General features: G+C 45.9%; 1 protein-coding gene across 3 annotated transcripts in view; it reads right to left on the reverse strand.

Moving 5' to 3' along the window:
- Positions 1-26798, reverse strand: part of DYNC2H1 (dynein cytoplasmic 2 heavy chain 1) — a 413010-nt gene that overhangs the window by 382724 nt on the left and 3488 nt on the right. For all 3 annotated transcript variants that reach the window (XM_066586361.1, XM_066586352.1, XM_066586344.1), the window contains exons 3-13: positions 23447-23585; positions 22002-22120; positions 20583-20727; positions 20037-20269; positions 17241-17375; positions 17042-17155; positions 16530-16641; positions 13726-13850; positions 12873-13048; positions 6505-6700; positions 5094-5189 (exon numbers count right to left, since the gene is read on the reverse strand). In XM_066586361.1, the coding sequence (XP_066442458.1) occupies positions 5094-5189; positions 6505-6700; positions 12873-13048; positions 13726-13850; positions 16530-16641; positions 17042-17155; positions 17241-17375; positions 20037-20269; positions 20583-20727; positions 22002-22120; positions 23447-23585 (1590 nt within the window). The remainder of the gene's footprint in view (positions 1-5093; positions 5190-6504; positions 6701-12872; positions 13049-13725; positions 13851-16529; positions 16642-17041; positions 17156-17240; positions 17376-20036; positions 20270-20582; positions 20728-22001; positions 22121-23446; positions 23586-26798) is intronic.

Here is a 26798-nt window from a genome sequence, read left to right on the forward strand (position 1 = left end):
TTTTTACGAATGTCTGATTGGATGTCCTGACCCATCCATTCTGAGAATTTTTTCCCCGACTTTGGGATAAATCTTTTCCGTCGAGGGCATAAGGCTCTCGCACATAGTGGAAACCCCGTTAGATGATAAACCCTTTTCTAAGAATTTTACCCATTCAAGATCCAGACTGTAAGCCTGAACTTGTGAACCTCCGGGTAGAGGAGAGGACCCTGCAGCAATAGGTCCAGTCCTGACGGAAGATGGAGAGGCTCTCCCACTGACAGATCTCAGGAGAGGAAACCAAGGTCTTTTGGGCCAATAAGGCGCTACTAACGTTACTGACAGCCCTGGCCGCAGTAATTTCTTAGGAGTAGCGGAATCAGGGGTAAAGGGGAAAAAGCGCAAGCTAAGTCCCAAACCCAGGGGTGAGAGGGGGCGCCAGTGCCTAAGGCTTGTTTCTCCGAGTCTCGGGAAAAGAGAAGACGGCAATTGGTATTTGCGCTTTACGCAAACAAAACTATTTTGGGTGCCCCCTATTTGTCCCGAGTAGGTTAGACACTTCGGGATGGAGTCCCCACTCTCCTGCGTCTACTTTCTTCCTGCTTAGAAAGCCCGCGACTGAATTCTCGGCCCCTTTTATACGGAAGGCCGACAGTTACTTAGTTGTGAGTTCCGCCCGTTGAAGGAACCTTCCCGCCAAATGCTGAAGTAGAGGATTCCTGGTGGTACTCTGGTGGCGAATGAGTGGCACTGCCATCATGTTATCGTAAAAAAAAAATCCTCACATGCTTCATCCCTAAACAGTTTGCAGGCTACGTCGGGTTTCCCAAACCCAATTACGTTCTCTAACGTTAGATAACCTGGATCTCTCATGAGGGTCTTAAGTACCCTGTATATGGCCACCTTCAAAGGTGACGCCTCACCCTTTTGCGCTGGCATCAGTTATCGCATCAGTTATCAGTTACCCCATTAAAAGGTTGTCTGAGGACAACCGTCAGCGGAGTGAGGATCTAGCCCTAGTGGAAATAGGGATTGTCCTGTCAAGTGAGGAATGACTTGTCCCCATTCTGGAGGATAAGTGTCTGAAGATCACGGCTGTGGAATTGGGCCCAGGGAACCACTCCAATGCATGAAGTCATTAGCCCCAGGATCCGCATCGCCTCTTATTGAAACTGTAGATTTTTTATAGAGAGCAGAACATTCTCTAGAATGAGCTGTTTCCTTAGAGGAGGGAGGGATGAACATTGGAGACGAAAATCCAAAATGACTCCTAGGAATTTTTTCCTGGTGTCCGGATCCATGTTGGATTTCAAATCATTACTGATCCAGCTCAGACCCTTAGACAGCTGAAGCGTGGACCCCCAGTATGACCTCAGAATAGTGAGGGGATCTGCCACCAGCCGGAAACCATCTACTGAGCTATGCCCCCTTTCAGATGGGGGATGATGATAATCCCGCGATTGTGCAGAAAGGCTACCATTCCAATCACCCCTTTGGAAAAGCTCCGTGAAGCAGAGGAGATTCCAAAGGGAAGGCGCCATTCTCAGCGCAAATTTAGGAACTTTTTGCGAGTTGTCATAATTGGGGATGTGATAATACTCATCCTTTATGTCAATCGTAGCCATAACGTTATCCCTACCAATCAGGGGGGTTGCGGTTCTGATCGTCTCCATCGGTGGGAGCCATCTGGTTCAGAAAGAGAGGGGAGTAAAACCCTTTCCCCCATTCCGTCTTAGGGATGGGGATAACTGCACCGATATCCAGCACGATTTGTTCACCCTTAAGAAGAGCCTGCTCTAGGGTTGGTGCCGGGATGACGGTCACGGTAGAACCGGAAGCCCGTACTTGGACCCAGGCCCACACAGTCCGAGGTTAAAAAGAATCTATTTGGAGGGCGGGGTACTAGCTCAAATCTTGTACCCCTCCGTCACCAGGCCTGCGCTTGTGGGATCGATTCCTGTCATTAGGATCGTTTCCCAGCATGTGGTAGGCGCCGTCAGTAGCTATGTTTCTCCAACTAGTGCAGAAGTGAACTAATCTTCTGCGGGCATGAAGATGCAGGTTGAGGGACAACAGTAAGACCCTTACCGCTTCCTCCGGTTTTTCCATTCCCCACTTATGTTATAGAGGAGGGACATGGAATTAAGGCGCTTTTGCGGGGTCTGATGACTAGCCGCCCCGAACGGGTAGGGTACACAACCTATCTTTGGAGGTTATGTCTCTTGACCACTACTTTACCCCTGAATGACTGCCGCAGTGGTGCCGGAAAGCCCGTCCTTGGACCCAGGCCCACGCAGTCTCCGGTTAGCTCCCGGATGAGGTACTTCCCACTGGGGCAACCGGGGCTGGCAGAAGAGATGCTCGTGTTGGATAGGGCTGCCTGAGATCCGAAGCAGACTGTAGAAGCTGACCTAGTCAAACCGCAGTAGAGCGAGCCACCAAGGTGGTTCCCAAACGAGATATTTTTTCTCCCCCTGCGACACTTCCAAGATCTACAAGATCGAATTCTACTGCCATGTCAGAGTCGGACTCTAACACTGCTGGAGCAGACCCTCTTGTGACCCCTAAGGGCCCTGGTTGGAGGTCCGAGAGGTAGGACTGTTTCTTCCCGGACAACTGACTGGATTTCAGACATGGGGGAAGATTTTTCTTCCTGCAGAATTTTCGCTGAGCAGGAAGCGCATAATGTTTTAGAATAGGAGTCATGAAGTTTTGTAAGCATACAGGACGCTTTTTACTTCTCCTCCTAGCCTCCCTAGGTTTTTGAGTATCCCTGTCGTACGTGACAAGGGAGAGCTCTGTTAGTAAGGGAAGTGTAGTGCAGGTGTCTGTAGGTTGGCCCACAGGACCACTTACAGTTTGGAGATTCTCTGGGTCCTCTCTTGGCCGACATCCTGCGCTTGTGGGATCCATTCCTGTCCTTAGAATCGATTCCTAGCGTGAAAAAACAAAACACCAGCCGACTCCCCCTGGTGCAGGGGCTTTACATTTTGAATTTGGCGCCAAGCCGCGCCAGGCCACGCCCCCTTTGTGCGCTCCATCGAGGCCATGCCCTCTTGCGGAGCATCTGGCGTCACACTCCTTGTGTTCCGCCTGCTACAGCCGGGACCCAGAGATGGTGGTCGCCGCCTGGTTGGCGACCGCGGTGGCGCCGGAAAGTCCGTCCTTGGACCCAGGCCCACCGGAGATGGCGGCCGCCGCCTGAAATGACGGCCGCAGTGGTGCCGGCAGCCCGTACTTGGACCCCGGCCCACGCAGTCCCCGGAAAGCGCCCAGATGGGGTCCTTCCCACTGGGGTTGCCGGGGCTGCCCGAAGAAAAACGCCGCCGCTTCGCCGGTAAGTCCTCCTCCGGCATGGGACAGCGTCGCTGGAGCTCTGCCGTTGCTGTCCTGAAGGGACAGGAAAAACACTGGTGTTTGGTGGAGGGGAGGTGCTTTTTATGTTCTGCCTCTTCCTGTCCCATCAGGTCAGCAGGTGAGCAACCTCCAGGTGTATGCTGTCATGATGACGAAGGGAAAACTTTTTAAAACTAGGGGAAAAGAACTTTCAGCTTTGGATCGCTCCTGCAGTGTAGAGTAATGCCATAGTGTTACATTATACCGCGATCTGGCAGGCAATCAGGCATGGCTTGATAGGCAATCGGCAATGGCAGCCCTGGGGCCTTTCAGATAGCTCCCATCTGCATGGCAACCTGCAATCTTATCGTGGGAAGCAGAGCAAGACCCCCAAATATCAATCGGAGCATTTAAATGCTGGTCAGAAAGGACGGTGGCATTTAAAAAGGTTAATGGCTCTGATCAGCAGCGTTGCTTATTGGAGCTGTTGCAGGCGTGTGTCTGCTATAAAAACCAGCCGGCACCCACATTGTATGGAGTGGGATCGACTCCTGATCCCCCTCCATACATACATCAAACCCCCAGGATGTAAGTGTACGTCCTGTAGTGTTAAGGGGTTAAAGAGGACTTGCTGGTTCTCCCCACATGTCTGTTTAATGCTCTGCATACATCTACATGGCAGGAGTGGCGCCATCACAGATTCTGGGATATATGCCAGGAAGAACAACGCAGTGCTATTTTACATGTCAAAATAACGGGCACCATATTGTAACCCATTAAAGAGGTTGTCAAGAAAGCCTTAATCTTTACAAAGACCCACAGTGTCAGAATCTCCCCTTCAGACCAGAGGAGTAACTTGAAGCTCCTGGGCCCTAATGCAAAACCTGTAACAGGGCCCCCAATTGTATGCTTTATTCATAATACTAGACCTAGTATATGGAGAGGAGAGGCCTTATGGGCCCCCTAAGGTTCCTGGGCCCGGAAGCAACCATATCCCCTATAGTAATGCCCCTGCTCCAGACCCCACTTCAACACTAGGTTACCAGGCACTGCCCCTCTCTCTGTGCCTGTCACATCATCAAGGGGGTTGGCTTATTTATTAGGATGAGCCGAACAGCCAGCCCCTTTGATGATGTGACGGACACAAAGAGTCCTACAATGTGACCTGGTGTAGGAACCAGTCTAGAAGTGGAGGTATGGACAACCCCTTTAAGTCAGTGGGGTCAGTTGGGTGCTGGTTGTATCTGTCAAGTAACAAACCTGATACTCCATTAGGATTTCTGTTTAGAAGTAAAGCCACAACGCAGATGTGAACACAACCATAGGATGTACAAGTCAAACCTCTGCAAAAGGCCAGCTCTTTAAGGAGAGCAACCCTCTATCTAGACTAGACTTCCTGTGACAGATTTTCAGTTCAATCACATAATAGGATACTGGTCATATTCTTTGAGATGACAACCCCCTAAAAGACCTTTTTATTGCACTTTTTGGTGATCAGACATTTCACTGCACTTCTGCATACTTAGAAAAGCATTTAATACGATAGATTTGTCAAGAGAGCCATCAAGCCCTATTTAAAAGGTGTATTCCCTGGCATATTCACAGGATATGCTATATGCTCTCAACTCCGAGACCTGCACCTATTTGGAAAAACGGAAATCGCCAGGCATGTTTTGTAAGGCAATGGTATCTATCAAACATTTATGGCCTATCCAATGGATAAGCCATAAGTGCACAAGGTGGGAATAATCCAAGTCTGTTGTGTAATGTACACTTACCTTAATAATCTGCTCAAATGCTAATGCAGACTTCAGCATCATTGGTCTCTGACTTTGAATCATCTGCTGATCTATTGTGTTGTAGAAATAGGCGACCTTAAAGAGAAAAATAAAGACATTTTAACCTTTTTTTTTTTTTTTTCGATTTGGTTTCTCCTCCTAACTTTCAAAAACTTTCGTTTCTCCGTTGACTGAGCTGTCTGAGGGCTTTTTATTGTGGGAAGAGTCAGTTGTTTTTGTTTTTTTATATATTGTAATATTGGTAGACGACGTTGACTTATAATGGGGTAACGAGTAGTGGTGTATGCTGCGCTGTCCTTGACAGAGCCCAATGGAGCGCTGAATGGCAGTATGGATGGGGTCTAATTTTTGTGGATCCTTATTGTCAGCTGATAAATGGAGGAAAAAAAGTGTGGATGGCCACTAGGGTGGCCCAAAAAAAACTCAACTTTCAACTACAAAACAAGACACCCTCTGATTTTTTCCTTTTAACAAACCTATATTTAGGGCAGTTTCAGATTCTTAGGTCTACGAGGTTGGGCTTTTAAAGACCACAAATTTTCAGACTTTTTACTAATGACAAAGAAGAAAACCAACTGTTGCTTCAAGTCGTGGAAGCAAATCGCGAGGCTGTTCCAACCCAGATTACCCAGAAGTCTGCTGTCCAGTCCTTAAGCGCCGACTGACAAGGATTTGTGTCGTAATTTTGACCATTTTCATATATTTGGAGGTATTTTTGTAAGAACAGCACAAACATGTAGATTGTCGGGACAAATGCCATTGTCAATAGTTAATGTGTTACGGTAGAGAGGTTCTAATGCAAAAGCAATTGTTAATATTAATGCTGTAGCTTGTGTAATTGGAAATATTGCGTGTAGGCGCCATTTCTCATAATATATATCAGCTTTGAGCGCCATCTTGCAGTTGGAATTTAAAGCTAAAACTTTCCCCTAACATTACCATTAGCAGATGTAACAAATTGGGACGCTGTCTGTATAGCTTCCGCTTTACCCTTTGCCATATCTCTATGGGCCACCCTAATTGACCACACATAACCGCTGGGTGAAGAAGTCCATGGACAGTCACCAATAGAGAATTTTCTTTACTGACACAGCTCGCCTTTCTTTCATTGCCATTTCCTAGAGTAACAGCACCCAGTATCCATATTTACATACAAGTGTCCATGGACGAATTTTTTTTCCCATAATGCACTAGGTTTTCAATTTTTTCACTGCATCTTCAGATGAACAGAACATATTGATCTGTGGTATCAGCGCAAACAGTACTTGCTTTAATAACACCAACATGAAAAGTAGCTATTTAAGAAACCAAGAAGCTTTGGAATGAATAAATGATAGAGAAGAAATGATCCTGACTATAGGGGAAGACCAATGTAAGGGTTACAGCCCACCTGCTTAAGAATCATAGCTTGCTTGTAGAACATCTGTGCCGTTTTGGCAGCTTGCTGAATTTTAATAGGAATTCCTAGTCCAAGTGCTGACAACTGGCGGACCTCACGCAGCAGAGTAACCAGCCGATCAGAATAGTGGATTTTCAGCGCCCCGTTGGAGTGGTCCAGTTCCATGACCTGGCTGTTTGGCTGTATGCTGCAGAGAATCAATAAAAGTACTTAGGATTCGATTTCAGAAAGGAAAAGGCAACAACATTACAGTATGAAAACCATGTAGTTGCTATGTGCTAATATTAAAAAGACTTCAACATGATCCTCGTTATTTACTAGACTGTATGGCACATACAAACAAGTGGAGAAAGCTCTGAGTTTAGCTAGGGCCACACGTCAACATTGTATACATATTCAAGTGACTGAAGTTTCAATAGAAAGCAACGTGTTGCACAGTTTGTATGACAGAAATTGCATCCGCCATCTGATTCTGTATCTTTGAAGGAAATATTACAAAATCAGAAGATTAAAAAATAGGATTTTCTGTTATTCATAATAAAATTGTTTTAGGACAAAACAAAGATTTTGGGTAAAGCTCCTGCCGCTAGGAGGCAGACACTACGCAAAAAGGATTTTACAGTGGGCAACACAAAATCCTGATTTCTCGGTTGTGTCATTGGGGGGACAAAGCAAAGACCTTTGGATGTTCAAAAGCATTCCGCTAGGGGGGGGGGGGGTCTGAAATACGAGGAAAGCTTCTCAAGGTACTGCCGCCTTCAGAATCCTGCAACCAAAAGCAGCATTAGAAGATACAGAAGCATGCACCCTGTAAAATTTAGGGAGTGTATAAAGCATAGATCGCAGTCTTGCAAACCCAGAAGCAGAGGTATTATGGGACTCCAGTCCAGGATGCATCCACAGCACGTGTGCAGCGAGCCATGACCCAAATAGGCAGAGTCCTGCTCTTGGCACGTCAGGCTTCCGGGATTGCCAACCTGAACCAATGTGATATGGTGGACTTAGAGGCTGCCAGACCTCGACAAGGGCCATCCAGGATGAGGGACAAAGAATCCAAATGGCTGAAGTGTTCCGTGCGAAAAAAAAGGTAGATTCGCACCACTTGGATGACGATGTCAAGCTTGTACAGATGATGTTCCATAGGGTGTAAAGGCTCCAGGCAGAAGGAGGGCAGAATGATATCCTCGCTGAGGTAAAAGTATGAAACCACCTTGGGCAGAAAGGATAGAACAGGGTGGAGGATCGCCTGGTCCTGATGAAGCACCAAAAAGAGAGATCTGCATGATAATGTAGCGAGCTCTAAAATGCGGCACGTAGAAGTAATGGCTGCCAGAAAGGCAACTTTCCAGGATAGCAAATGGTGGGAAATGTCATGCCTTAGCTCAAAGGGAGACAATTGCAATACTTCCCAGACCAAATTGAGTTCCCAAGGGGCTGTTAGGAGATCTAAGGAGGGGCAGCATGTACCACTCCCTGAAAAAAAATGTACGGACCGTGGATTTGGAAACCAGTGGGCATTGGAAAAAGGAATGATAGTGCGAAAACTTTAAAGAGCTGAGGCTCAAGCCCATATCAATGGCTTGGAGGAAGGAAAGGATTCTGGGGACATAAAAATGCACGAGTTAGAGATGATGATGCTGAGTCATCTGAAGAAGGACTTGCACACCCTATGGTAGATGCAAGAGGACGGTGGTTTCCTGGCCCTGAGCATAGTCTAGACCATGAGGTCCACGAACCCTTACACTTTCAAGACTGCGGATTCAACAATAACACCGTCAAACAGAGTATGCAAATTCGAGTGAAGTGTTGAACTCTACAACAGCAGATCCTTCCTGGGTGGCAGAAACCAGGGCATGTCGACCAGTAGGGACACAAGATTGGCATACCAAGGACAGCATGGCGAGTCTGGCGCTATAAGGATCAATGGGGCACCCAGAGGCATTGGTGGAAAGGTGTACAGGAAGGAGAACTGGTTTCATAGGATCACAAGGTCATCCACCACCAATGCTTGCAGATCGCAGGACCCTAACACAACACAAAGAGAGGGAGCCGACTGTTGAGCCTGGATGCCATCAGATCCATGTCCAGCATGCTTCATTTGGCACATACATCTGTAAACAATTCCTTGTGTAGTGCTCACTCTCCTGGGGTCTACTGTTTTCCGGCTGAGGAAGTCCACCATCCAATTTTCCACTCCAACTGTCCACCGAAATGTCCACCGAAATGTAAATGACTGAGATGGCTGGGACAGATGGGTCTGCCTAGTGGAGATTTTGGCAGCCACCTACATCACCATTGTGCTTCTTGTGCCACCTTGGTGGTTTATGTACACAACAGCCATCATGCTGTCCGTTTGAACACGGATTGGATGACCAGCCAAAATTTGGGACCAATGGGCCCGAGACAGGCAGGTGGCTCTGAGTTCCAGTATGTTGATATGGAAGGAAGGTTCTAAGTTGAACCACTGTCCCTGCACTGTTAGACTGACGAGGATTTCCCCTCCCAGCCTAAGAGACTGGCGTCTGTGGTCATCACTTTCCAGGGAAGGGGAAGGAAAGACCTCCTCTGAGAGAGGCTGGGATGATAACCACCAATTAAGTGAGCGACGGACCCACTGGGAGAGGACCAAGGGTCAATATACAGGGACTCGCGCAATCGGTTTCAGCTGGATAGGATGATGCGCATACGGGGAGTGGCTACTATGAACCCTAGGACCTGCATGCCCTGGCGGATGGAATTTGGAGTCCGTGACCACAAAAGGTGGACACATCACTGGAGAAGCGCGAGCTTGCCTTTCGGATGATGTACCTTTACCTGAACGGTGTTGAAGAATAAGCAAAGAAAAGTGAGCTGATGTGATGAGGCCAAGTTGGACTATGGAGGATTGATGAACCACCCAAAATGCGCTTTTGTGAATCTGTCCTTGTGGGCCTTCAGGGACAGAGCCTTGATCAGTAGGTCATCCAGGTAATGGATTGCCATGATCCCCCGAGAATAAAGAAGCGGCACAATAGCTGACAGTGCTTTTGTGAACACTAGGGGAGCTGTTGCTAGGCCGAATGGCAAGAATGGTGAACTGGAAGTGATTCGACTGAACTGCAAAATGAAGAAAGCTCTGGTAGAACTGTAGAATTGTGATGTGGAGGTAGGCATTCTTCCTGTCTATCAACGACAGCCATTCACCTTGATCCATAGAGGCAATCACCACTCTAAAGGATTCCATACGAAAATAACAGACCTTTTTGGGAACAAAGACAAGGTTGGAGTGAAATCTGGTAAATCTTCCTGAGGAGCAATAGAGTCAATGATGCCTTGGTTCATTGAATGATTCAAAAGGTACTGGGAGAGTTTGTCTGGATCAGATGGTGGTGAAGAAGCAAAGAAAAAATACTTTCTGGGGGAGCAGAATGAAAATCTTTAGAATGCCCCAAAGAGACGATTTCATGCACCCAGGAATCTTGGATGTGAGTGAATCAAACGTCCAGGAGACGGCCCCCACACCCTGGATGACTGGGTTGGGGACTGCCCTTCATGCCAAAGAGGACTTGGGAGGTGAGAGCTTTTTCAACTTGTCGCCTCAGAAATAATATTGTCAAAGCGGCTGACGAAGAGGAGAATTCCCTTAACGGGGAAAAGGGGAGATTCGTTAGAGACTTTTTAGAGGTGATGTCCGAGGACCAACACTTTAGCCACAAAGTTCGGCAAATAGCAACAGAGAGTGTGGAGGAAAGTGCAAGAAGCCTGGCAGCATCCAGGGAAGCCTCACAGAGGAACACCTCACAGAGGGACATCGGATAGTATGCCACAGCACAATTGTTTCGCCCACTCAGATGTGGCCCTACGAACCCAGGATTGTGGTGAAGAGAAGGCGGAGGGTCGACCCGGTAACCTCAAAAAATAACTTAGTAAAGGATTCCAGCCGTTGATCTTGCCAGTCCTTAAAAAGGTGAGGCATCTGCTAGGGGCAAGGTTTGGAAAGGCAAGACACTGAAGCATCCATTGATGGTGAGGAAAACCACTTTTTTTTATTAAATAGTTTTTTTAATAGATATATTTTGCTATTTTTTTAAGTAAACAAACATAATTTACCAAAAGTACCCCCACTCACCCAAGTCTCTCTCATATATACGTCCTGCAGACCATCTACAGCCACCCCATGTTAACTAAGTCACAAAGTCCATAACTAGTCTTTTCTCACCTTGTAGTGCCAATCATCACCCCCTCACCATTCCCAAGCTGCATTGTACATTTTTGATGTAGCCAGCCTTTTGTTCCCTTGTTCTAATTCTGTGTTCCTGTAGTCTCCAGAAATGAGTGCAGACCACAAAGTCAGATTGTGTCCCATTTGTTATCTCTATCTGGATGTCCGTATCATATATCAATACAGGGTATTACAGAAGAAACAAAAGTGGTCGTATTACACTGCAAGTATGAACACAATTCACAATCAAGCCTGATTTCTCCACCGCGACGCACTGGGATATTAATAAGTGGATTCAGTTTGCTAACTCAGGGTATTTCCCCATATTTTTATAGTATTTATGACCAGATTTTCAATTAAGATATAATTGTTTTTTCCCCATTGTAGCAATCTGTTAGTTTCGTCTTTGAACTCCCCTATTGGGAGGGGGGGGGGGGGGCGGGGGGGCGCCTCATTCAACCAGTTGCGCTATCAATTTCCTCGCAATATATAAAAGTCTTGCAGTTGCCATCTGCTAGTTCTTCCACTGGCAAATCATTGACGAACCCTGGCACACATACAAATGGTGTAAGACCCTGACTGACCTTATACGCTGTGAATTGAAATATTGCGTTAATAGGTTGTAAGCCTGCATGGTGCACTACATGTACCACGTGAACTGACACCCTGTATTTACTCTTGTGTGCAGGAATAAGCACTAAGTAACCGCCCCCCTCAATATAAGGAGGGTTTGTGAGTGACTGCTCATCAATGCCCTTTCACAGGTGTTATCTGCTCCTCCATTTGGCATTCTGGCTGGCTGCATATTGAGGGATAAGTGGTGTATATACCTATATATTATATATATCAATATATCAGTAAGTATATGGTCATTTTTCTGTGATTTTATTTGGGGGAATGTCTTATGCAAACATCTTGGACGCCAGAAGGGGAAGGAGTCTGTGTTGTCAGAGGATGTATGTGGAGCGGCTCTTTAGCTGCCTCTATCAGAGTGTCTACCATGGCGGAGACTTTGAAAGACTGCGCCTCATCTAGGGAAGTAGGCAAGGCGGAAGAAGAAAGCAACGGTGTAGGACCGTGCGACCTTGGGGACCATTGTCGTTTTAAGGTCCTGTCATGCATGTGTTCCAGTAGGATGTCCTGCCCAGCAACTGCACAATGGACATGGGGGCTTTCATAAGGTCCGAAACTAGCACATAGAGGGAGGGTTCCTATTCGGCTTCAGAGCCCTGAAGGGGTATGGTGGTTGATGTCCCTGGAGTAAGTTCATTGGTTGGTATAGAAAGCAGGCAGTTAGTGCAAAAAGAGACTCCAGCTTGGAGCTCCAGCATTAAAAGGGTGTCACAATAGCCAAGCTTCGTTTCCTGGGTTTCCCACTAGAATCCAACATTGTAGTTGTAAGTGCAAACGAAAAAATGCCTAACTGCAATGTGTGCCCAATGTGCTAGCGGCAGGGTGAGAGTTACAGGTGGGCTAGGGTGAAGCAGCTGCTAAGGGCAGGTTTTTCCTGGATCTAGGAGGTGCTTCCCCCCGACCAGTTGAGAAAATGGAGATGGGACCAATTGCTAGAAGCAGATATCCCACTCCCAGAAGTGGGTTTCGACCAACTGCATGGAAGCCAGATACAAACACCTATCAGCATCGAGCGCATTCCTCACACCAATACACCTCCCGCTTATGAGTAGTCGGCCAAAGCAGTGTAGCACACTGGAAGGGTATCGCATAGTGTGGTCGCGGGTACCGGAAGTGATCAGAACGATCACCAGTCCTAAAAAAGTGGTTGGAACTCTCCACAAGCATGGCACAGCCCAGAGAATCAACCATGAACCCCCTTCAAAAAGTAAACGCAAATGCGCTAAACCCCCCCCCACCCAGGTCACAAGATCACCAGATACACGGAGGGCGGAAAGAGACGGTAGAGAAACCATATAGTCAGCATACTCCCCTCCCCCTGCCGGAAGACTGTAATAAGTTAGGATAAAAAACTAATTCTAGCACACTTACTGTTTAAATTCCACATCATCCATAGACTGGTGGTAACAGTTTCCTACTCTCAGCTCAGCCCTGTGACAGTACACTTACGGGGCCTCGTTATAGTACGGTAACACGATAAAGGGGAAATACCATAAAAAGGGAAAGCAAAGTACAGAATACTTACCAAAATCCTGATTTAGGATCTGATAAACCGGACTGAATTTCTCTTGACCACTCACTAAACTGTTCCTGCTCGTATTCTTTGAACTGTTCCAGTTGTTCTCTGGCATCTTTGTGAAAGGCTTGAAACCCTGAGAGATCTGACAGAAGAGTCTCAGCTATCTTCACAGAATCCTCCACCTTTATTCAGACAAGAGACAGAAAGGTCTTAATTGGAGAGTATGCAGTCATACAAGTGCCTGTGCTATGTAAAAGTAGAAGTAGTACAATGTACTTCAATAAAGGAACACTCCAGGGTGACCGGTGTGCTCCAAATCCTCATGGCATACACCCTCTTTTTCCTTCGGCCCTGTACTAGGTATAACAAAGTGTAAAAGTATTGCCTGGGGCGTATCTGTAAATGATATTGTGATGACTTCCATTTAACCCTTTGCAATCCAATTTTGGATTCAGGGTTTCCTAGGGGGCTCTCTCTTTCTGTCATTATACAATGGCGCCATCTGCTGGCTAGAGCCAGCACTGCGGTATGTGACATGCTGGAGTGTCCCCAGACAACAGACTGGCCAGTAATCTACAGTAAGAATAAGCTGCCGAAGGTCTACCGACATCGGAGTTGTGCAGCCTTCAATCAGAATGTCTTTAGACATCAGACAGTGGATTGGAAAGGGTTAACTCTTCTGACATTAGGATTTAAGCCTGTAGAACCTCAATCACGGAAAACGCCTTTCTGCGAGCCATAATAAAAAATATATATATATTTTGTGAACTTAGCCATATGAGAGTTAGGTTTTTACTAATAGAACACTTTTGCGGTACATATAAAACATTGAAAAGCTATTGTTATGTCCAGTACTCACCTTCAGCTGGAGTTGGCGAACCCACACAATATTATTTACTACCTCAGGCAGGTTTTTGCCAGTGAGGGGTCCAGAGGATTCTCCGGGAGAGCCATGGCAGCGCGCTTCAAAGTCGGACCGGATGTCTAGGTATGACAGAAATGTAAGGATTTTCATTAAAGGAGATGTCCCGCGCCGAAACGGGTTTTTTTTTTTTTAAACCCCCCCCCCGTTCGGCGCGAGACAACCCCGATGCAGGGGTTAAAAAAACCACCCGCACAGCGCTTACCTGAATCCCGGCGGTCCGGCGTCTTAATACTCACCTGCTGAAGATGGCCGCCGGGATCCTCTGTCTTCGTGGACCGCAGCTCTTCTGTGCGGTCCACTGCCGATTCCAGCCTCCTGATTGGCTGGAATCGGCACGTGACGGGGCGGAGCTACACGGAGCCGCTCTCTGGCACGAGCGGCTCCATAGAAGACTGCTGAAGACCCGGACTGCGCAAGCGCGGCTAATTTGGCCATCGGAGGCCAAAAATTAGTCGGCACCATGGAGACGAGGACGCCAGCAACGGAGCAGGTAAGTATAAAACTTTTTATAACTTCTGTATGGCTCATAATTAATGCACAATGTACATTACAAAGTGCATTATTATGGCCATGCAGAAGTGTATAGACCCACTTGCTGCCTCGGGACATCTCCTTTAAAACAACCACAAATTGTAAAAACTATACAAAATGAAGCCACACGATGAAGACAATTTCAGCATCAGTTGACTTATTTACATAATAGCTTCACAACACAAATGACTTCTGTAAAAGCCATGAAACGAAGCAAGATATTAAGGAACGATCTGCATGATTCATAAAATAGGCAAATCCCCAGTGGAGAACGATGCCTCTCAGAATAGAAGACACACCCAACCAAAAATAGGGGACAACGTGTTATATCTCATGGCTGCCTCGGCAGTCAAATAGGAAAAATGTGCAGAATAAATGCTTAGAACTGAATATTCTGTGCATTATAAAAAGTGCAGTTCCTCTAACATAAGGCCGCGTTTACAAGGGAGACTTGCGCATGAGTACGATATTGGTCTGAAAAACCTGGACTTATATCGTACTTGCAAAGGTGCGGTTTTTATGCGAGTGCGATGTGTTTTAGGATTTGCATCACAGCACTTGCAGTTCTCAAGAGAATGAAAATCGCATGTTGTTCCAATACGAAAAAAAAGCTAATTTGCATTCACATCGCACGCCATGCAACTGCATGAGGGATTGGGGGGGGGGGGGGGGGGGGAAATCGCCTGTGTAAATACACCCCAACACAAATGCAAAATCCAATGCTATGCAATCGCTGAAATTATGTTTACTAGTTATTTTCTTATTACATGTAGCACCAAAATGTTGGGTACATGTTGTTCTAGCATCCAATTATCACCTAATCTGCTGGTGGTCCTACTTACCTTCCTGTAGGAAAGCAGAACACGAGCCCCTTGACAAAGACTCTGGGTGGACAAAACGTGGCCTTTTAAACTTGGTCATGGAGGAATAAAGTATTTGAGTTTTTACTGCACCGTATTGGTGCTGCCACACATATTTACTCTTCATACAGACCATTGTCGGACAGGGAGAGAGAGAACCAAGTGCTATGAATTGCTGCAGTTCTCCTCATGACAGCAACCTGGACATCGCATTCAGCTTCTCCTACTGGCTTGCAGTCAGACAGATAAGCTCAGGACAAGGAGAGAAGACTGCGAAGCCATGAACAGCCGCACAGTTGGCTCAATAATCAGGCAGAGCACTTTATGAACTTTATGCACAATCTTTAAGGAAGCAGTCAGGGAGGTCTGGCTTTTTAAATGATAGAAATGTGGACGTGCTGAAGTTCCCTGCACAGCCTGGGGGCCAGGAGTGGCACTGTGTAGGGTAAAACTTAGAAGGGGACATAATACTAAACAAGCATTATGGGTCCTTCATCCTCAGGGTCCAGAGTTCGGATCCTCACCGATCATAAAAGGATTGCAACTCCCAACAACATGCAATCACTTTATAAAAGATTGATTTTACATAGAGGAAAATAACATTATTAAGCATTGTTGCTTTAGTGATTAGTGGTGACGCTACCTTGAATTCACCATAAGAATATGCTTTTCTTTTTCATACTAGGAACTCACAATTATCTCCTGCTTATAGAATTAACTAGCTGATATACCCGGCTTCGCCCGAGTTAATTTGGTACTGGTGTTTATCTGGTGTTCACACGGAAAATCTTATAAAGTCGTGCTTACTTTAGAGATATCGGAAAAACATATGTTCACCATTTTGCATAGTTCTCTGCGTTACCCAGGAAACACCACGGGGAGGTAACCATGCGACATTTCCTTTATATAAAATTACATCAGGAAGTGAGAGAATTAGATTCCGTACGTAAAATTTGGACGAGAATTGAATAATCAAGTTGGGACCCATTAGCTTTTCCTATTTATGACATAATCAATGCTTGTGTCAAATTTCTTTGACATTGGGAAGTGAGAGAATTAGATTCCGTACGTAAAATTTGGACACATTCTTTTGCGCGAGAATTGAATAATCGAGTTGGGACCCCTTTACTTTTCCTATTTTGGACATAATCAATACTCGTGCCAAATTTCATGTTTCTACGACATCGGGAAGTTGGAGAATTAGTGGTGAGTCAGTCAGTGAGGGTTTTCATGTATAGATAGATAGATAGATAGATAGAAAGGCTAGGCTTATCTCTGGGAGTAGAGAGTGACCCTTACTGTCCCCTACTCCACAAACATAACACTAAGGTCTCACACCACCATTACCTCTTATGTAGTCCCCAAGTCTGGCCAGCAAGGTTTCCCGTTCTAGAATTAGACGTTTCCTTATATTGGGCCTTTTCACCAGCTCTTTGTGTCTCTGGAAAGCTTGTAGCAGCTGGAATATAAGACAGAAATAGAAGTATAGTTCAAGGTAAATAACAACACATATGCAAGAACCATAACCAGCCCAGGACCATATACGAAAGTCTTGGCAATCATGCATTTTTGGGTATTTAAACCTCTATGAATCCCATCCCACACAAACTGTCCATAAACAGTAACTAATGGTCCTTTTACAAAGGCCGACAGTCATTTAAACAACTGCATGAGAGCTGGTGTCACCGCTAAGATCATCAGGGCTTGTGCAGAGTGTTTACACAGAAAGACTTCTCGCTGGATCGTGGGCTTCTCGTCCGCTTCTTGCTCAGAACTTCACCTCCTATGGGAAGCACTGAGCGGGGAGCGTTTACACGGGACGAGATAATATAGTAATACAAGTCAATTCTTGCACATACCTGTTGTGGACTGTCGTGTATATCAGAGAAATAAGATTTCAGCTTGCTTGCTATTTTTTCCTCCGCCGGTTCAATTATTCTTTCGTACTGTGAAACTGCAGCTCTCCACAAAGGCTGGAAGACATGGACAATACTATGAGTATCATCGGAGACAGCGGAGTGTATTAGACTCTGTCGTAGTAGCAGAAATCCAAACTACCTCTGTATACGGGTTGTAGTGAATGGGGTTCAATCCAGAAAAGGGTTCAAATAATTTCTTAGAGCGTTGGGCGTGATCTTCACCCGAGGGCAGAAAGTACACCAACTTTTCTTGCATCATCCTTATTGTGAAGACCTACAGATATCAGAATACACTTTATTGGTCACACAACGTGGCCTGGAAAAGCCTCGGACAAGAATGGAGTTACAAAGACAAACAAGATACCAAAGGAAATATTCTACAATTAGATTTTATGGACAGTATTGGGCTTCATTCACACTGTGGTATTTAGGCTCTATGTGATATATATGTTTTATAGGCTGTATAAAAAAACACCAAAAACAGGACTGGAATTTAACAGGAGAATGCAGAAAAGGTTTGTGATCTCATCTTAGGTGCAAAATATAGTTCTCTCATACAGTTTCATAATACGATCAGGTGAATGAAGGCTTAACCCTTTCCAATCCTATTTGTATCCTGGTTTTCCTAGGGGGCTTACTCTTTTTCTGCTGTTATACAACAGCACTACATGCTGGCTAAAACCAGTACTGCATGAGGTGACATGTTGGATAGGCTCCGACAGCAGAGAGGCTGGCAATATACAGTAAGAGAACCCCGACGGATGTCTTCCAATATCAGAGCTATACAGCCTTAAATCATAATGTCTTCAGAGGGCAGACAGTGGATTGGAAAGGGTTAAAGGGAATGTCCCATCACGAAAACACCTTTCCATGTGCCTTAAAACTGTCAGAGAAAAGCAGTAGAGATGAGCGAGCACGCTTGGATACAGCAGTTACTCGGGCGAGCATCGCTCATCTCGCGTAACTGCTTACTGGTCTGAGCGTGCACAGGGGGGCGGCGGGGGTGTAGCAGTACCCCCCACGGCTCACTACCCGCCCAAATAGCAATACAAAAAAAAAAGGGGGGGGGGGGCGGTTGTTTATTACTACAAGAAAAGTTTTCCCAGTATGTATAATAAGGAAAGAAAAAACATTTTCTATCACTGCATCCCTAAAAGTCTGACCTAGCAAAATAACGCATTATTTATCCAGTACAGTGAACATAGTCACAGAGAGGGACATCTTTTTTTTTTTTTTTTTTACACAGAATTGCGTTTTTTTGTTTGTTTTTTTAACCAACCAACTCACAAAAAAAATTTCATATGAAGCTATCAAAAAAAGTCATATGTATTCCAAAACGGTACCAATAGAAACCACAGATCATTCCACAAAAACAATGAGCCCTTAAACAACCATTGTCACTTTTGCTCCAATGTATATGTTATAAAATAAATACCCCCCCACCCCAAAGATGACAAAATTATGTTTGTTTTTTTCATTGCACTCCACTTAGAAGTTATTCTGCACTCTAAGAGTATATTAAATAGTACTAATGAAAAACAACGCATCCCATACAGAATGAGCCCTGGCCAGCTGCACCAGTGGAAAAATAAGAGTTTTTGAAATTGTGAAGGTAAAACCAAAAACAGGAAAAAAAAAGTGCCGCATCCTTAAAGTTTCAAACAAAGTGGGGAAAACTGATGCAAAGTGCAGCTCCCCCCATCTGTTATATAGGGATCTATTAATCTGAATATGTACCATAGAACATATTTAAAGGGGTTGTCCCGTGACAAAACATAAAAATTTTAAAGTAGCCCATTCCCCCTGTCACCCCCCCCCCCCCCCCCCCCCCCCCGGCATAAAACAGCACTTTAAAGCGGTTTTTAAACGGCTTCCTACTCACCGATGTGAAGAATTATCAACTTATAAAATTCTTCTCTCTAAGATGGCGCCTGTGAAGTCCCATGGTGCACCGCGGGAATTTTCCCACGGTGCACCGCGCTTCCAGGAGCCCTTCATGCGCGCTCCCGAGGCGCCGGTCACGTGATCAGGTGACTGACGTCATCAGTGGAGGCGTGCAATTTTAATGAATGAAACGCCGATCCAGCCACCCCATTGGCTGATCGGCAGAGCGCATTACAGCGGGAGGTTGAGTCTGCGGGTGAATTCAGCAAACAGCTGTTTCTCCCTTCTTTTGACCACACTGAAGCCCAGGTAAGAGCAGCTTTCAGCGGTATTCTTTCCTGCTTGTATTAACACAGGATCCTGCTGGTCCCGGCTGGCTGGCGGCTGGTCCTGGATGATCGGCTTGACTGCGCCTTCACCACTATTTATGGGAGGCCGGGAGCTGAATGGCCGCCCCAGCGCGCTCCCGTGAAGTGATAGCTCGTCTGCGCAAGCTGTATCGTGCGGGCAAGCTGTATCGGCTCGTTCACAGTGGGAAACTACAGACTGCGCAAGCGCGTCTAAAAAGGACTGAAGAGGGAGAAATTAGACGGGGACGCCGAGACAGCGCGAAGACGGCAGACAAGTGAGTATATAACTTCTGTATGGTACATATTTCATGCACGATGTATATTACAAAGTGCATGTATATGGCCATACAGAAGTGTTTAACTTAACTTGTCATCGCGGGACAACCCCTTTAAGCTATAGAGGTTTTGTGTGGCCATCCATAGATTGTTTCTCCACTTATCAGCTGACCACATAGATTAGACCCCATCCATACTGCATTCAGCCCTCCCTCGGGTTCTGTCACTTTTGCGCAGACTGCACCCCTCTTCTGCATCCCATTATAAGTCAAGGTTGAGGGTCATCAGTCGTTCTATGATAAAACAAGCGTACAACACAACGAGCAATGTTTTCACAGTTGTGAACGACTTCTACTGAGAAAAGGAGTCCGGTTATCACGTTGCCCCTTTAACAACCCATTGTATCACTATTCACCACACAATACCTCCTCCAGACGTCTGCCGAGGTTCTGAAGAGATTCTGGAAGGTATTTCTCATTTTTCCATGGGTGAGGAGTGTAGCGTCTCCAAAGCTGGCCGGTCAGATGCTCACAGGCTGCGGTCCACTGCTCACACACAGTACTGCCGGCTCTAAGGTTCTCCTTCACTGCAGGAAATGGGTCTGTCCAGAGATTCATCTCATCCAGGTTCTTCTGGACACAGCGTCCCAGTGTATTACCTAGAGAACACAATGGAGGAGGTTCTATGTAGATACAATACAATGTTTACTAGACAGCTCAGTACATTTGTTAGCAGCTGTGCCCGGTACTGCAGCATAGTCCCCATTCATGAGATGATGCAATGCTAAACTGCAATACCAGGCACAGTCACTACTGAGAGTATGGAGCTGTGTTTGGAAAACAATGAAGAGGATGAGCGGTGCAGCCCTTTGAAACAGCTGATCAGTGGGGTTGTTGAGAGCTGGATCCCCACTGACTTGATATTGATGGTCTACACTAAGGATAGGCCAACAAGTCACTGACTCTTCCTACCAATGATCTCCAGCAAATGCTTCATGCGTTGCTCCGGATAAGGGTCGTGCTCCGTCTGCTTCCACACGTCATCTACTGTTTCCCTGGTAGTTTCTACAAGTTCCACAACTTCAGCCAACGGCAGAGCGTCGAGGTTTCTGTAAAACTGAGAATGTACCACAAATGTCACAAACATTCCGATAATCATTATCATACTTAAATGACGATTAAATGAGGAGTTGTGGAGCCATATAGTATAAGTGTCCTACCATTCTGCACTGTGCCACCCTACTGCACCATCACACTAGGTTTCATGGACATACTGTACAATAACAGTTAACCGCTGGTATCCACCTAATATCACATATAGAAATGTGAAATATGAGGAAAATCAAATAATTTCTATTAAAAGGGGTTCTCCGGGACCTCCATTACTCACGCTTTCCTTGATTTTATGTGCAGACCCACCCTCTCCAAGTTAAGGGGGGGGGGGTCACTTTCAAGCAGCGAGTCAGGCAGACCGTGTCAGGTATAACGTAAATAAGTCATACAGTCGCAGGAGGCGTATAAGGTAAACTTGGAAGCTGAGGGCGCTCTCTACCCGGTGGGCATCAGCTTAGATGCAATGGTTATCTAGGAAGTCAGTATGCGGGGGGGACCTCTGTCACCACATCAGATTCCCTGAGACGCGATCACTGGGTGCCAATGGTTTGCCATGGTAGCCCGGGGCCTAGTGAAGGTTCCCAAGACTGTCATGCATGTATATACATTAAGCCCTGCATATAGCCTTAATCAAAGGTACTATATGCTGCACTACAGAAGTACAAACAACCAAGTGATCAAGTCTCTTAGTGGAACTACAAAAGAAGTATAAAAAATGTGAATACCTTTTTTTTAAAAAAAATATGAAAAGAATAAAAAATACTTTTAAAAAGTGCAAACTGCCCCTTTTACCATTAAAAAATGTGAATAAAAAGAAGAAAAAAAAACAAAAAAAACCCAAAACACATAATTGGTATCGCCATGTTCGTAAAAGTCCAAATTATACTCATCATCAAAAAATAAATAAAAATCAAACACCCAGAAGGAGTTGTTGGAATGGAATGAAACTTTCTCTGTGTGATTGTAATGTTGATATTAGTAAGGGATTACAATATCAGAGCAAAAGGACTATTTATTGAGGAAAACTGAACACTTGAAGGGAGGACAGAAGACTGGCAGATGAGGCGGTCTGCCTCCTACGGACACTAGGCAAGAACTGACTTGCCCGCCTCCTAGTGGCAGCAGCTATACCCACGGTCTGCTGTGTCCCCCAATGACACGGACAAGAAAACTATTTGCATGTAAGTCTGTTGCTGTTGTAGGACTAATGTGTTGCTGGTTTACCAAATCATCTCATGTGACCGGACCGACACGCTATGAAGAAGAATATATGCTCACTTTTTCAATCGCTTGAAACAAGCTTAAGAAATGAACCGCCCTCTCTCGGATGCCAGGCTTATTCCGGCTTTCTGCAATTTCAGCCCAGAACTGAAATTCATCAGAAGGAGTTAGAATTCCTGCAATACAAAATGCTAAACTGTAATACTTTGTTGACTGCATCAGAATAGTTAAAGGGGTTGTCCCGCACCGAAACGGGGTTTTTTTTTTTTCAATAGCCCCCCCCCGTTCGGCGCGAGACAAACCCGATGCAGGGATAAAAAAAAAAAAAAAGGGTAGTACTTACCCGAATCCCCGCGCTCCGGTGACTTCTTACTTACCTTGTGAAGATGGCCGCCGGGATCTTCACGCTCGGTGGACCGCAGGTCTTCTGTGCGGTCCATTGCCGATTCCAGCCTCCTGATTGGCTGGAATCGGCACACGTGACGGGGCGGAGCTACGAGGAGCCGCTCTCTGGCACGAGCGGCCCCATTCAGAAGGGAGAAGACCGGACTGCGCAAGCGCGTCTAATCGGGCGATTAGACGCTGAAGATTAGACGGCACCATGGAGACGAGGACGCTAGCAACGGAACAGGTAAGTGAATAACTTCTGTATGGCTCATATTTAATGCACGATGTACATTACAAAATGCATTAATATGGCCATACAGAAGTGTATACCCCAACTTTGTTTCGCGGGACAACCCCTTTAATTATATTGAAGAGAGCAATTAAAGGGATTCTGCCAGCAGGTTCATGACGATTAACTCTGAGCTGAGAGTCCCAGAGACGGGCCACATCTGCCTCTCCTAACCGGCAGCATGGAGAGTGACAGCGCTCTCTCTATACACAGTCTGCATGATACAGGGGAGGAGGCCAGCAGGGCCCACCTCCAAGGCCAGCAGGGCCCACCTCGAACTTCGTGGACCCGATGACAGAATCCTTTAACATCTTCATCCCCCATAGCAGGTGTTCACATCTGTATTATGCACTTTTCGGTAAGAGTTCTGAAACTTTTAACAGTAAGAATGGAGGAGTCCTCGGAGCTCCTCTTGCCATAAAAGTACCGAAACACAAACGGACCTCACTATAAGGGAATAGATCAAGCACGATTCTTCGGGACAGACTTCAAAACAAATACAGAACAGCCGTTATGGCTTCATTGTAAATGGAAGTCATGACGCTAAAGTGGAGCCATATTACATTATAGTGACTTAATTCCAACAAACGCCATTTTCCACAAAGCAGGATTTTCTGCGGTGCGACTTCAAACACGTTGGAATAAAACATGATCTTTGCAGTGAATGTTTTGTAGGTATTTCTGCAATTTTGGCTATTGCATCTTGCTAACGATAGCTAATGATACAGCAGGCATCAGGTAAAGTAACCTAACCACCCTCGTCACAGTGTCTTCATAAAATGGATACAAATCACTTCTTCAATTATATTTAAAAATCGCAACTTACCTTGCAGGTCATCTTGTGCTCCGGTCTTAGAGCTCCCCCTACCGGTAGCAGTCCTCCGCAACACACTACCCAGCCCGGCCTCCAAGTCACTAAGCAGCGTTTGGAGTTTAGGATCAAACTCCTTACTCCATTTCTCATCCTTAAGAAGTTAGAAAGTGGAAAACAAGAAGGTCAGTGGAAGCAATAGAATTCATTCGGTCATTCCACAACTCTTCTTAAGCAATTCAGTGAATCTTGGACCGTGGTAAGCATCAACATAGAAAGATCACACGGAGAACCTTGAAGAAATAAAAGGGATTCTCTCGCCAGGTTCGTGAAGTCTGACTCGGGGCCGAGCTCAGTCATAGAGACGGGTCATGCCAGCTTCTTCGTACCCACAGCATACAGATCGACAGCTTTCTCCCCTTTTGTGTATACGAAGAGATCTGTCCCTCTGCATGCAGCAGGCACGACCCACCTCCACGATTCGGAGCGCAGTTCCAAGTCAAGTCTTATGAGCCTGCTGACAAATTCACTTGAAGGCGTTGGGGCATCTTTCACCCATATGACTCCAATGTTCATGGGTCTGCAGTGAGCTGCCAGTCTAATTGGAACATTGACATCTTAATAACAAATGTGCATAAGAAGCATTCGTAATCTTGATTGCGCTCTCGGCGATCAGCTTAGTTGTCTCAATGTCCAGACTCATGAACGAGCCACAAGATACATGTGATCTCCTTATTATCCAGCTAGCACCTACCGAGCGGGGCAGTAAAACATCATAGCATATCACATCTATACTCCTAAAATACACAATGGCTGCCTGCGGTTGTCAATATCCAGCTGACTAGGAAGCAATGACGACCGGCTGATGCTGTCACCACCGGCGACTGCTAATATACTAAATCGCTGCCTATCTTCTCCGGTAGACAGCGAGCATGAGAACGGTACCCGTGTGCCAAGCAGAGGGGGAAACTGTCAAAGGTCTACATAGTGACAATGAGTGAATCGTGCTCAGAAGACTCAGGAATGGCGTCACTCTACAAGGGTGCCGAGTTGAAGGTGTATTCCAGTTACTAGATGTTTTTTTCAAGTTTTCACCCATCCACTGAAAATAGACAGATCGGTGGGAGCCAGAATGGGGTTCCCAAAGCTTCCCGAGGGAATATAGCAGTGGCCACACAAACTCCGGGACCCCTATTCTGGCCATTGGTGAGGGTCCCAACAGTTGGACCCCCATTAATATATCCATTTTCACCTAAAAAAGTGGAAGCTTGAAAGAATATGCAGTAACCGAAATACCCCTTTAAGGGTGACCCCTAAATAGCAACGGTCACTGTTATTAAGCCTACAACTGAGGGGGCCCGGGCAGCCGGACAAAACAATATCTGTCAGAGTGAAATGTTGCAGCTGCCATTTACAAATCATCCAGGTACTACACTGCCAGTTCTCTCTCCTTGGTGAGCTGCTGAAACACGTAGGAGGTTCTCAATGGTGGAATTTGCCGCAGAACTGTCTGCGCAAATTCTGCCTTTAAAAACGGCAACAAAGTCTGTGATTTCCTGGCGTTGTGCAAGGACTGAGCTCTGGCCATAGGCAAAGTCTGCGTGCAGAAATCAGATGCAGAACATTGTGTTTCTACGAGTTTCTGAATCGAGAAGTTATACGTCCGTGCTTCATGAGGAAATGCGATTTACGCGTCCGAATTTCGCATGGTGGTTTTGCCCACTGACAAGCATAAAGCCACGCGCGGATCTGTGTCTAAGTCAGTAGCAGGCAGCCACGGATTTAGATGCAGATTCTGGTGTGGATCTGCAGCTGATTTCACACTTTCAAAAGAAGGGGGTGAAGTCTCCTGCGGATCCGCAGCAAAATCCACATCAACGGTGCGGATGCCGGAGCGAAAACTAGGCAGATTTTGGTGAAGATTTTCTGCTATGTGTGAACATACTCTTATAGGGATTAAGTGCTAGAATAAAGGACAGGTTTGAGTGCGGTACGTAAGGTTGCTCTTTTGGGGCGTTCATCCTGCTACTATCGATTTATTTACCACAATAAGGGGCAAATCCGAATTTACCTGCTAGCACTTAGAGTATCACAGCCCTGTGTTAAAATTAGGACGACGCCCAGATAGCAGGTCTAAGAGTAACTCGAACACCCACAGTCCCTGTCCAAAATTGTCTCACTGGAGGTTGGTGACTGCAGGTGTCTATAATAACTTGCATGAATGTCATAGAACACATCCTTAACTACGAGACAGGTGATAAGTGTCTGCGACCAGAGCGAGAGTTTGAGAGGAATGGTGGTCAGGCCTGCACCCCCTGCCGCTTCATTCAATGTCTGTGGCCAATGGAAACAGCCAAGCGACATCCACGTGTGTAAGGAATGGCCAGCTGCCATCTCTGAGCCTGTACATGCAGTTTTTTCGTACTGGCCGATATACCCGGCTTCGCCCGAATTATTTTGGTGCAGGTGTTTAAGTGTCGCTCGCAGGGAAAGTTTTATGAAGTCATGCTTCCTTTAGAGAAACCGAGGAATAAAATATACACAGAGGAGCGTAAGATTCTCCTCAGGCTGCATGTACTGATGTCCCTCTGCAGAATGTGCCACCCCTCCCACTATACTCACTTTTTACTCTTAACCCTTTCCAATCCACTGTCTGACGTCTAAAGACATTATGATTTAAGGCTGTACAGCTTCGATGTTGGAAGACATCCGTCGGGGTTCTCTTACTGTATATTGCCAGCCTCTCTGCTGTCGGAGCCTATCCAATGTGTCACCTCATGCAGTACTGGCTTTAGCCAGCAGATAGCACCATTCTATAATGATAGAAAAAGAGTAAGCCCCCTTGGAAAACCAGGATACAAATTGGATTGAAAAGGGTTAAAGATAACGCCCCTTTTTATTCCAATTTACCCCCAGCCTGGAGTTTGCAGCCCCTTCTTAGGCCTAAAGGCATGCTCCATCGCTGCAGTCTATGGCGGCTTTCTTCTCCTCAGTATAGACACACATAGAGGTGAGGTAGGTTCTCCTTAGTAGGAATTAGATTAGGAACATTACATAGGGGTGCAATTACTTTTGCGCTGATTATTAGCATTGTCGTGTTGTGACCACTTTACTTCTATTTAGGACCTAAAGAATGGTCCTGCCAAATATCATGTTTGTACAACACCGGGAAGTTAGTAGTGAGGCAGTCAGTCAGGGTTCTCACCATATATAAGTTCTTCTGTGTATGAGCATGCAGACTACAAGAATGGCCGAGTACATTTGTGGACCCCATCTCATGGCAGAGGCCCCACAGGTGAGAATTTAGGGTTGTGATGGGCATCTCCACTCCAGAGTTCCGCTTTATCCAAAGCTGGTAGTTCTCCAA

The sequence above is a fragment of the Eleutherodactylus coqui genome, chromosome 1 (assembly GCF_035609145.1).
Source record: "Eleutherodactylus coqui strain aEleCoq1 chromosome 1, aEleCoq1.hap1, whole genome shotgun sequence".
Taxonomy (NCBI): Eukaryota; Metazoa; Chordata; class Amphibia; order Anura; family Eleutherodactylidae; genus Eleutherodactylus; species Eleutherodactylus coqui.